At 40.4% G+C, this 12,683-nt stretch overlaps 1 protein-coding gene across 4 annotated transcripts in view; it reads right to left on the reverse strand.

The window, feature by feature from the left end:
* Window positions 1–9,866: 9,866 nt before the first annotated feature.
* Window positions 9,867–12,683, reverse strand: part of ZNG1A (Zn regulated GTPase metalloprotein activator 1A) — a 28,084-nt gene continuing 25,267 nt past the window's right edge. For 2 of the 4 annotated variants that reach the window (XM_010207636.2, XM_062018253.1), the window contains 3 exons: window positions 12,585–12,650; window positions 10,668–10,797; window positions 9,867–10,001 (listed from right to left, as the gene is read on the reverse strand). In XM_010207636.2, coding sequence (XP_010205938.1) covers window positions 9,928–10,001; window positions 10,668–10,797; window positions 12,585–12,650 — 270 coding nt within the window. In that variant the 3' untranslated portion in view covers window positions 9,867–9,927. Of the gene's footprint in view, window positions 10,002–10,667; window positions 10,814–12,584; window positions 12,651–12,683 lie in introns of those variants that run through there. The other 2 variants (XM_062018251.1, XM_062018252.1) reach the window with 2 other exon arrangements.

Genomic DNA, 12,683 nt, shown 5'->3' on the forward strand with positions numbered 1-12,683 from the left:
TGCAGAGCTGCTCTCCAGCAGGTCAATCCGCAGCCTACACTGGTGCATGGGGTTGTTCCTCCTGAGGTGCAGGATGTCCTTATTGAACCTCATGAGTTCTGCCCAACTCTCAAGCCGGTCAAGATTCTGGCAAATGGCAGCACATCAGTAAAAGGATACATACTTTTAATTATTCATAAATCCTCTCTTTTACTACCTGGAAAATAAAACCTGCATAAAACCAAAATCAGGTATAGAATTTCCTAGAAGAAAACTAAAACTTTTTTGTTGCTGAGCCAACAGTTGCTAAAATAAATGTCACCACTAGATGACAGCAAATACTCGTGTTCTGTGACATTTTCTCTCCTGTGCGCAGGTCAATTACCAGAAGGCAAAAATAGACAAATAAATTGTTTTAAGGGAAGAACTGGGATAAATGCCCGTTTTGAAACAAGTTCTGTTCGCCCTGGAGACATCAGGAGAGTTCTTAATTGAGTATAATTCAGTTACTGGGACGTAAATACTTTGTTTCAGCCAAAGTAACATACCGCTTTATAGTCCGAACTTTGAAAAGCTGTCTTCTGAGATATTAGACTTTCAGATATTCTTGTCTGCAAACTGGAACTCCAGAAACTGTGTCAGTTTTGACTTTTATTCACTTTCCTTCAATTCCTTTAGGCCAGATGCTGATCCTATGGGGATGTTTTCAAGAACAAATAGCAGAATCATTACAAAGAAGCACATAAAAATACTATGATTAACAAGTTTTGTTTATACAGGCTATTATTTAAAGCAATCTCATCTAGTTGAAGACATCTCTATCCACTGCTGTAGGGTTGACTAGATAATCCCTAAAGGTCACTTCAAACTGTTCCATGATCCTATGATTATGAGTAGGTCTTTATGGAAAACACAGTTTGAATATCATATCTACAAAGCCTTTGTTCAGATCACCCTCAATGCATTGATGGCAGACATATCAGTGTAAGGAAGGCATTTGAGTTTTTCAGAAAAGAAATAACCTCAAATGGATAATACTAAAGTTCAGATTCTAGAGAAAACTGGACTTGAGCTAACTAGCCCTTCTTTGCATTAGGTAACTTCCACAGCATGTATTTGTAGAAGAAAGGCTTTTTGGAGGGGAAAAAAAAAGGGGGGTGGGGGGGTAAGTAGAAGGGCTTATTGCAAGGTAGGCATAGTCTTGGCAACAGGAAAAGTGAGTCACAAAGATTGCTACTTCTCAACTTTGCTTCCGCAACAAAAAAAGGAGAAGGCATTTCTAGCAAAAGGACCCCAGCTCATAAGGCAATTTATGCTCCAGGAATGTAAAGTCAGTCCTTAGGAAAGCAGAGCAAATTAATCCACACAGATTGGCCTCACACTTGGATTTCTGAAGAATAGTTTTCTTTTAAAAAATGAAAGTAAATGTAGCTACTTTTAAAGTTTTCAAACTTTGATTTTTCCCCTGTCCAAAATCTGTTGTTTTATATATCCATTCCTAAGCTCTCTAAACTAACCACATTGACAGCAGCTAAAATAAAGAACTCAGGAATATCGGCACTCAGCTAATTTCAAGAGATACTGTATAACATATGTGACCTTCCTGGAAATTATCAGAGAGGAAAATGTGGAAATTTGTAAGTGAAATGAAGTTTGAAACTTCAAGGATTCAATACATAAACCCCAGAAATATTTCAGCTATTAGGATTGAATGTGAGCACAGTGACACAGTAAGTTTTCCAGGGCAGAAGAAAATGCTGGAGACAGAAGCAACAACTGCCTCTGAGCGCTAGCACACTTACAATGATATGCTGATACTGGCCCTGGCTTACTACCCAAAGAGCAAGAGAGGCAACTGTGCTGCTGAAAGCCCTAATTTGTAATTGACAAAGCCTTATTTGACCTCTCAGCTGATGGTAAGGGAGATATATGACAGCCTAATTCCTCCTCCGGACATGAAAGAACAAGTTGATTTATTGGAAAAAAACAGTACAAGACCTAAGGGCTTAATGAAGCTGTCACACATTTTTATATCTAGGAAGTCTGAGAGTGTATCTGAAGTCAGTACAGAACATGTGCCAATGCTTTCTGTTCCCTGACACATGCCACAAGTCTTATGGCTCAGTTAGAGGTTTGCATACAGAAAGGATTTAGACCCTGGGCAAGCTACAGACAGAAATTCATTAGAGATCAGTCTTATCTAGACCTGAGATCTCAAAGCAAGTAGGAAGTATGTGTGAGGCCTTCCTCTCATTTGCAGGAGATGGAGAGTGCTGTGTGCTCTGGAAGGAGAGAAAGAAGCAGATACAAAAGGTAACATGGCATATAAAATGCAGTGCGCCCACACAGAGAGACAAGTGCTTGTAACCAGCATTGTGTCCCAGTGCCACAGACAATACCTGCCCATTTAAGTATCACTGTTCCATATACAGGAACATCTACATGTCAGTCCTAGGCATGCTTCTGTGTGGAGAGCTAAGCACTTGCAAACAGACCCTTTGCTCACCCCCATCATCACAGACATCCTGGATAACAGCTTGGGATGGGAAGGCCCCAAGTGCCAACCCATGTCAGTGTTGTGTGTCCCAGAACCCAGAGCAGACACAGAGGTGCTGCTTGCTTCTCCACTGCATGAAATGCCAGGCTCTGAGGCAAAGCCTGGGACTCTGCCAGTGTGGCTTTCCCCTGTGCTTGGCTCCAGTTAACCCATCCTGTAGGCAAAAGCCCCATCTGGGCAGAGCACCTAAGCAACACAGCCACATCAAGTGGAAATACCAAGATAGCATCCGGTTAGCAAGGTGGCAACGTGCAGCCTGCCAGCTGAGTACTGAGACAGCCCAGGGAGAAAAGAGGAGCGCCTGCCATCTCACCCTACATCCTGCGTTTAGGGGGTAACCCCCCAGCAGCTGACCATCACAGCAGCAGAAGCACAGGGGGCAAGCCAGGATGCCATATGGCCACAGGGCAGGGATGAAGGATGAAGCTCATTCATTGGAATAAGGGGTTTTGGGCATAGGTAACAATGATGCAATTAACACTTACTTCTATGGGCTAAATTAGTGTTCTGCAGCCAGTGGACCTTATGCCCCTTGTAACTGTGTAAAGTTCTGCAAACACGTATTCTGGAAGGACAATCTTGAATAGCTAGCTGGGGTAAAAGAGAAATCAGTAGTCTTCCCATCACAGGAAAGACTATTTGCCACACAATTAAGACTATAAATATGTGACACATAGCCTCACCCCTGCCTAGTAGTGAATATTACCCATTAGTATTCATCAGTATAACCTGTGACAAGAATTAATCAAACAGAGGACATGTACCTGCTCACAGAAAAGAAAAGAAAAAAAAAAAAAAAAGAGAAAAAAAACCCCACAAAACAAGCCAGTAAAAATCCAAACAAACAACTTGGAGGAAAATGGTGTCCGGTGATCAGCAGCATGACTCAAAGAAATGATAGGGCAGCATGTCTGGGAAGGGGCTTTCTGGAGCTAGTCTGCTGCTTCTCCCCAACCACAAGAAACCCTCTCTGTTAACAGGCCACAATTTCAGAATAAAGATGTGCAAACCTGACGTGGCTGGGACAGAGTGCATGGATTTTCTACCTGCATTGGAAAGGGACAACAGTCAGAGGGACTCTAGTCCCACCTCCCAAAGGGTATTCCACCGTGGGGAGTCAAATGCCAGCTAAACCAGTGGCAAACCACAGTGAGAAGTCCCGTACAGGGTGTTCGTGTCAGCAGTGGTAGAAAATCCTGTTAAAGCTGAGGTAAACACTCCCTCTGAAGCTCTGAGGCTGAGGTTGTGCTTAAATGTGCAACTTGAGGTGCACCAAGTGATCCTTGTTTCTCAACAGAAAAGAGCAGGGTGCTGCTGGCACCAAAGGCAGCAAGTCTCATACCTGACCACTGTGGGGACATTAGTGGCTCAGGTATAGCTCTGAAGCTGGTCTCCTGTGAGCTCACCTTGCCCATGGAACAGCTCAGGTCCTGAAAATTAACTGCTGCCCAACTTCACAGCCACAATCAGACTGCTTTGCTACCAGTGCCTGGCAATGTGTTTGTGACAAGAAGACATGAGCATATGACAATAGTTTGTGGGAAGATTATTCACATACAATACTATTTGCTTCAAAGGCAATATAAATTTTAGACATGGCAGCATTTGCCATTGTAATGTGAAGTGGTTTTGACCAAGCCACCAGAAGAGTTGTTAGCCAACTTATCAAACAACTAAGCAGGAGGTGTCTTATTTTGTACCCTGTGAAACCTCAGTAGTGATTGGAGTAATCTTCAACATCATAGAATAGTTTGGTTTGAAAGGGACCTTTAAAGGTCATCTACTCCAACAAAATGTATTTTATATAAATGTGTTACATAGTGTATATTTCTCTTGCAGACTAAGGAACCAGGTAACTCAACATCCATCTGAAATTGGAAAACACTTTGGGGAAAGAGAAATAAAACTGATATGCAGTAGTATTACACTGGTTCAGTTAGTGAGATGGAAACCACCCTTATTCAGCATCATTACTATGATGGCTGGTCATCAAAAGCTATCGATACACTGCAATGGTCGTAACATCTAATGTTACCTGTATTATTGTTATTATTACCATCATTGTTATTGTTATCTGTAGTAAGCTAATTATTGATTTATTATCTTGAAACCTGAATAGTAAATGAAATATTAATTTCAGTTCAATCCCACAATAAACTACTGTAAATTGCCATATTTTCCATCACACATTTAAATTTCAAAATTTTGCAGTATTTCTAAAAAGTATGTTGTCAAAGTACATGTAAAGTCTTACCCACCAAGGAAGTATGTTTCATCTGCAAGTATGCATTGGGACTGGACTCCTCTTAATCTGGCAGGTAATCAGTTGAAAGCCAGCTTCCAAGGCAAAACAGAGCACCAATCCTCCAGTGAGTGCAGCGAGCGCTGTTTGGTGTATACCTTGATAAACCCAGCTAGTCCTCCACCATGACAAATTCTGTACCACAGCTACTCTTTAATGCATGCAAACGAATGTAAAAGATTTTGAATTTTGCAATGCTTATCCTGAACTGGCTACTGTGAATAGTTTGGAGGTTTTTTAAATTATAAAATCCGTCATGGATTTCAAGTTTAAAAAAAATTTCTTACTGCGGAATAGATGACCACAGACACAATGCAGAACTGCACTACCAGATACTCCATGAGTACATGCCAACATTTCTCTTTCAGATTTCTTTTACTTCATTTATATTAAAAAATACAGAATTTGCACTGTGAAATCATTTAAAAATTTTCTGACTTTATAGGCAAAAAATTTGACTGAGTTAAAAAGAAATTACAAGTTCTGAGGTCAAAACCCCAGGGTTATATGATCTGACTTTCCTGCATGTAACAGTAAAATAACCTATCATATTTCATCCAGGATCTCCAGGGATATGAAACCAAGGAATACGAACCAAAAAGTATATTCTACAAGTATTCTGCTTTGATTTAAGAACCTCAGTTAACTGTGACTCCAAGTTGCTTCAAATAGCCAAAAATCTGAAAGAAAACTGAAGCTTTCTGCTGTTCTGCACATGTCTAGATCTGGCTGTAGTCTTCAGCTCTGGTCGTGACCTCGCCTGCCGGACTAAAAACACTTTAACCAGTGATAAGTCTTTTGGTGATAAAATAACTTTCAAATGGTGCAGACACGAAGAAGAAAAAAAAAAAAATAGCATTAGAAGAGAAAAGCAACCTAAATGTACAAAGCACAAGTCGTCAGGTGAGACTGATGGCTAAAGGTTACTCTAGGGCTGTGAATCTTAGCTCCTAGTAGGAAAAGACAGAGAGTAGCAACCTGTGCTTTCTGAAGGGGCAAAAAAGTCTCATTTCTTCAGTGAATTAAAGAGTTTTCTAAAACATGTTCAAGCACTAAAGGCAGAATTTTAATTGACTTTCATGTGTTCCCTTTGACAAATATAAACAGACTTCTGTTTATATACAAAAATATATTTTTGTGCTCTCCTGTGACAATTTCAGAAGAAAAGCTGGTTTTAAAAAATGGCACCTGCTAACAATGCTGCCAAGAGAACCATGCAGCTGCAGTGAATGAAGCTATTGTAACCTGCACCACCCCTTTCAGCTAGCACAACTGAAAATATTCTCTCTGCCAGCCATGTATTACCATTCATCAGTTGAGGTTAATGATCTTGCCAGTCAGTGCAAACACGATCTTCTTCAGTGCACTGTCAGACCAGCCTGGTGTCGAGGATGACCTGCCCTGACTGGTGTGACCTGTTACTTCTGTCAGTGGTGGCTGCAGCCCTTCTGCAGGGAAGATGCGCATCGCCAGAACAGCAGGAGGAGCTGCTCACACCATGACAGTTTTGGGGTTTTTTCTTCAAAGTGACCATGTCAGTGCATCCTAAGAAAGTGTGCTAAGAAAAAAGGAAGAAGCAGGATCAGCTGAGAGAAAATTAACTGGAGCATCTTTCTTATGAGGAAAGGCTGGGGAAACTGGGACTGTTCAGCCTGGAGAAGACTGAGAAGGGACATCATTAACATCTATGAGTACCTAAAGGGTGGATGTCAGGAGGATGGGGGAACACTCTTTCTGTAGAATCCAGCAGCAGGACATGGGGTAACGGACAGAAGGTGGAATACATCAAGTTCTAATTAAACAAAAGGAAAAACTTCTTTACTGTGAGGGTGAGGGAGCCCTGGCACAGGCTGCCCAAGGAGGGTGTGGAGTCTCCTCTCTGGAGATTTCCAAACCTGTCTGGACACATTCCCAATTGCTATGGGAAACTGTCGTAACATCACTCAACAGTATACCCAGCTCACTGAAATGCCACCAATGCTCTCCTAAACAGAGAGCAAAATTGGAAGCAGACTGTTCTTTCTTTTTACCTTGCTTTCATTTACAGAAATAGTTTGGAAGCTTTCCCAAGCTATCCAAAACTACTGATGATGTGAGGAATGAAGTTGTGTCTGCTAATGTATCCACTGGGGGACTGAGAGCTCTCTTATTGGACACATGACTTCAGATATTGAAGGAGACAACAGCTCCTGCTCTTTGGAAACAAACTCCAAAGTTATTTTAGCAGAAGCAAAGAAACTTTTTAAGACTGCTGACAAGAGAACTTTCCCTTCCCTTCCCTTCCCTTCCCTTCCCTTCCCTTCCCTTCCCTTCCCTTCCCTTCCCTTCCCTTCCCTTCCCTTCCCTTCCCTTCCCTTCCCTTCCCTTCCCTTCCCACCTAAAGCAAACATTAGGTATGTCACAAGTAACACACAGGACAAATTTCTACTTATCTAGATGCATCAGCAAGCATGCATGTAGCACTGCATCCCTTTTTTTCAGAATGCACATCCTAGAGTTATCATCTTGTTTTGAAACATTTCATTGTCACTTATCTTCTTGCATTCACTCATTTTGCATTCACCCAGCTGTAGTCAACCTACCTTTTAAAGCTAAGAGGTAAACAATGAGTACCAGAGAACAGACAGGGCAGGAAGTTCAACTTAAAATCACAAAAGTTATGAACACCAAGATAAAAACTTCAGAAAAGTTTTCAAAATGGCACTCGAGCAGTGTCAGAGGGACCCATAACAAATCACACAGGGCAGCCTGGACAACACTGTGGAAGCATGCTGTCCCCTGGTTTCCCAAACCCTGAACTGGAAGAGCCATGGTCTAGAATATCTATGAAGACAGCTACATATTTGAACACATTGGCTACATTGTGAGTGAGCGCTACATTCATTGCTGTGATGCACACACCATATATTCCACATGGTCTTCACCTCTGCCATCTATGTATTTTAATTTATACTAACCTGAGATGGATGTATGCATTCAAAAATCACACAGCAAGCAGAAGGAAATGGAAGACAGTTTAACAATAAACACTAAAAGCTCTTTATGCACTAACACCTCTGGGAACAATCACCACTGCTTCTTAGCTGCAGAAGGCACTAGGCTTCAAACATGTTTACCTTATCCTTAATACTTCACATATGTCATATCTATGTATGTCATACCACATAAGCCTTTCCCCTATGTCCTGGTTTTGCTGAGATCATAGAAACATTGAATCATTACGACTGAAAAACACCTTTAGAATCAAGACAACCACTAAACTCACACTGCCAGGCCCGTCACTAAACTAAACTATATCCCTCAGTAACTCACATCTATGTGTCTTTTAAATATCTCCAGGGATGGTGACTCCACCTCCTCTCCAGGCAGCCCGTTCCAATGCTTAATGACCTTCTTGTTAAAAAAAGTTATTCTTAATGTCCAATCTAAACCTCCTATGGTGCAACTTGAACCTGTTTCCTTGTGTCCTATCATTCACTACTGGAGACGTCAACCCCATCTCACTACAGCTCCCTTTCAGGTAGCTCTAGACAGTGATCCTATCTCCTCTGAGCCTCCTCCAGACTAAACACCCCCATCTCCCTCAGCTGTTCCTTGCAAGACTTGTTCTCCAGATCCTTCACCAGCTTCACTACCTCCCTCTGGACATGCTCCAACAGCTCAGTGTCTTTCTTCTGGTGAGAGGCCCAGAACTGAGCAGTGTTCAAGGTGTGACCTCACCAGTACCAAGTACAGGGGAGACAGTCACCTCCCTGGCACTTGCTGGCCACTGTTTCTGATACAGGCCAGGATGCCATTGGCCTTCCTGGCCACCTGGGCACACTGCTGGCTCATGTTCACCTGGCTGTCAACCAACACTCCCAGGTCTTTTTCTGTAGGCCAGCTTTCCAGCCACTCTGCCCCAAGCCTGTAGCATTACATGGGGTTGTTGTGGCTCAAGTGGAAGACCTGGCAGTTGGCCTTGTTGAACCTCACACAAAAGGCCTTGGCCCATTGCTCCAGCCTGTCCAGGTCCCTCTGAAGACCCTTCCTGCCCTCAAGCAGGTCTATGCAACTTCCCAGCTTGATGTCATGAGCAAATTTACCAAGAGTGCCCTCAATGCCCTCATGCAGATCATTATACCACAGTATCATAATACCACATGTACTCTTAAAACACGTAGAAGTACTCTACTTTCTAAAATTTTGACTTCACCTTAACTAACTGAAAAATGAAGTCCCCTCAGATTTCAGTCCCAATGTAGAAGAGGATGTGAAGGCTTAGGTAAACTTAGTTTTAGCTCCTGGTAGCTGGTACAGGGCTGTGTTTTTGCTTTAGTGTAAGCATAATTTTGGTAACACATTGATGTTTCAGTTGTTAATAAATAGTGTGAATTCAGTTTCCCAAGCTCAAGCAGGGACACAAGAAGCCAAGAGGGATCATGGTCAGGACAGCTGACTCCAACTAGCCCTTTAGCCAAAAGGCTATTCCGAAACATTGTATGTCATGCCCAGTATATAAACTCAGAGGAGTTGGATGGGAGCGGGGGGATCACTGCTCAGGAATGGTCAGTGGGTGGTGAGCAATGACATTGTGTACCATTTGGGGTTTTTTAACTCTGGTTTTATTTATGTGTTTTCTTGTTACATTAATTTTCATTACAATTATTATATATTTCCTTAAAAATATTATTATTATATTTCATTTCAATTATTAAACTGTTCTTACCTCAACTCACAAGTTTTACTTTTCTTTTTTCCTAATTCTTCTCCTCATCCTACTGTGGGGCAAGAGGAGTGAGCAAGTGACTGTGTGGTGCTTAGCTGCTGGCAGGGGTTAAAGCATGACAGGCTATCTGCATTTCTGCACAGGTACATGATGTTACTGACATAATTTAAGTCAAATCTAGAATGGCGTAACTCTGTGTTTGATTCTAGACCATAAGAGGTAATCTTTAAGCAGTAGGTCAGTTGGAAGTCTTAGAAGAACTTCAGGGTTCAACTGTTGTGTAAAATGCAAAGGGAAAAGAAACGACACCATTCAGTCTCTTCTGTTACGAAAGACTTGCAAGGTACAAACAGCCATTTAATCTTTTTCTGTAGTTCAGTGTCAACTGTTTCCTTGTTTTGCTGTCACAGTGGCTATGAATACTTCTTTGATGGTCTCCTTATCCAAGTTCCTGCCTGCAAAGAGAAATAAATTACCTAACCATGTTTTACAGTGCATTACACAAAAAGCATGCAAGTAACAACCACTGAGTCTTCTCAGCAAAGAATATGTGCATTACACCATTGAATGAAAATAGCAGTATTAAAATTAAGTTGCAGGTGAAAAGGTAACTTTAGATTTTACAGGCAACAGCAGACTTCAAGCTGTACAAGTAAGAGGTGGAAAAATCCAGGACATTAAAACACTTCGCAAAGCACAGAGTCATGAGGAGGAAACAGAAATGTACAACCTCAGCATTACAACTCTTTCAGAAACAAAAAAAAATTCATACATTTTAATGGCTATAATCACATTCTTTACAGAATATTTGACCAAACACTCAAACCATTACTATCACCATAATTACCATCTTTAAAAACAAAATTAGAGATGACAACATAATTTACAAATACTTAGTATTTTATTTAACATGTAGGTGCCTCTCAGCTGGAATAGATGTATATATAAAAATGCAGGAGTTCTTGATGGACCTGCATTTGACTGAATGGTATGCTGAACAGAAGACTCACTGCTATTATTCTGACCAGTTTAGGACAATTGATTTTTACAGGAAATGTCACAGGACTGCTGAAAGAACAACTTCTTACAGACAAATCAGGAAATATTTAACTTCCTCTTACCTATAAGGACAAGTCTATTTGTTCTCTTTTCATCTTCTTTCCAGGCTACTGAAGTCTCTTCCAGATCATAGAGCTCATGGACACCTTGGACTATCACTTGATGAGATTTGCCTTGAATAGATACCAGTCCCTTATCAGAAAAACAACTGTTAGGATATATAAACAAACTTTTAAAAATGAAATACGTAAGAAGGGGACAAAACCCAACTTTTAAACCAGAACAAGCAGAGGAAAAAAAGTGTTTCTGGTAACCATGCACCAGTTGCTCAAAATAACCATGTAGTATCTTCTACATGGTTATTCCAATACTTGGTTGCTCTTCTAATTGTAACATCCATTCTCACATCTCCTTATTTTGTTAAAAGCTAATAATTACACTTTGTCATACTCTGCTTCTGCTCCCTGTTTGGTCAGTTATCTAGCATGTTCAAGCAAAAATAAAATGTCATCAGCTACTATCCTATTTTGAATATATATAGTGTATGACATATAAGTCCATGAAAGTTTGGATAATGTAAAATTACCAAAAATGTTTGATTTCAGATTACTGTGATTAAGCTCTCATGTTCAACATATTCACTACTCTGAAACTGAATCCCTGAATATTAGAGAACAGACACTGGTGAAGTACAACAATCAGCAACACAACTAGAAGGAGGTACTGTCAGAGTGAGCACAGTAACCTACATACAAAACTTGTATTAAAAGCATTTTCATCACTTCTTGTGAACCTCTATAATCTACACATTCTGTAACACACATCTTACACTTCCCTAAAGTTTGGGTTTTTAATTTTTTTTAAAGAGAGTTAATATTTCAGGAAAATACACTTTATGTATTAGTTGGAATTCTATGGCTATTACTGCAGGTAAGATACAAAAGCAACAAACTTTGAAATCTATTCTATAACTACTTAGGGTTCTTTTGCTTTGGTGCAATTGTCTGTCAGTGACGGCCAGCACACAGCTTTTCACAGGCCGCAGATCTCCTAAAGATGACTTCGATACCATTGCTCAACACAACAAAAGTGTACTTGTGCACTTCAGTACTGTTTTCAGATAGCTGAAGATGCTTCTGTGGATATTTTCTTCTATTTGTCAGGAAATGTAAAAGTCAAGGATAGTCTTGTTTTGTTGAATACAACCTTTCTTCCAATGAAATGAAAATAATTCTGTCACTATACATTGTGAATAATTGTTCTCAGATAACCAACTAGAATGTATTTTCCTGTATGTCTTACAGCCCAACAAAAGACAGACTTGATTCCCATTTTTTAATGATTTACTTGGCTGCTTGGTAAAATAAAATGAAAATAAATCCTAAATTGTCACTTCTACTCCGCTCAAAACCCCACAACTGAAAAAACATTTTAGGTGCCCATGAACATGAAGATTTGATGTATCTTTACAACAACAGTCTGACAATACTGTAAGAAGTTGTGTTGACCACAACAAGTATTGCACTGCTATGTTATGCCAAATTGAACTTCTGCATATCATGCCAACCATTATAATTATAGATAGCAATCTGTAGTATCCAATCCCTAGATAAGGAGACATTTACGTGAGATGGACAGAATCCTTCAAAGCAATGGAGGTGAACAATGAAAAAAAAATCTATGCCCTGAACATTAACACTGCCATAGCTGTTTGGGACTGTACATCTTCCATTTCAATTCAAAACAAGTAGTACCAATGTTTGCTTATCTGTCAAGTATCTCCTTTTGAGTCGTTCCACCAGCCAGCAGATAACAAATTGTACACAGAACAATGACAAATTGCTATTCTCCATTTTGTCTGCTCTGCTACAGTGATCCAGTAGCGGCTTTGATAGGTCTGTAACTGACAGCACACTACAGTGCTTTAGGTGTGAATAAAAAAAAGCACAAAACAAAGAAGCTGATCATTTCTGACTAACCTTCAGTCTTATGATGTCCATGGTGCACCCAGACTTATCCTTCACCTTCTTCTCCCATAGAAGATTCTACCAAAAGAAAAAATAATTTCATGCACTGAA

This window comes from Colius striatus, chromosome Z, assembly GCF_028858725.1.
Source record: "Colius striatus isolate bColStr4 chromosome Z, bColStr4.1.hap1, whole genome shotgun sequence".
In the NCBI taxonomy this organism is placed as follows: Eukaryota; Metazoa; Chordata; class Aves; order Coliiformes; family Coliidae; genus Colius; species Colius striatus.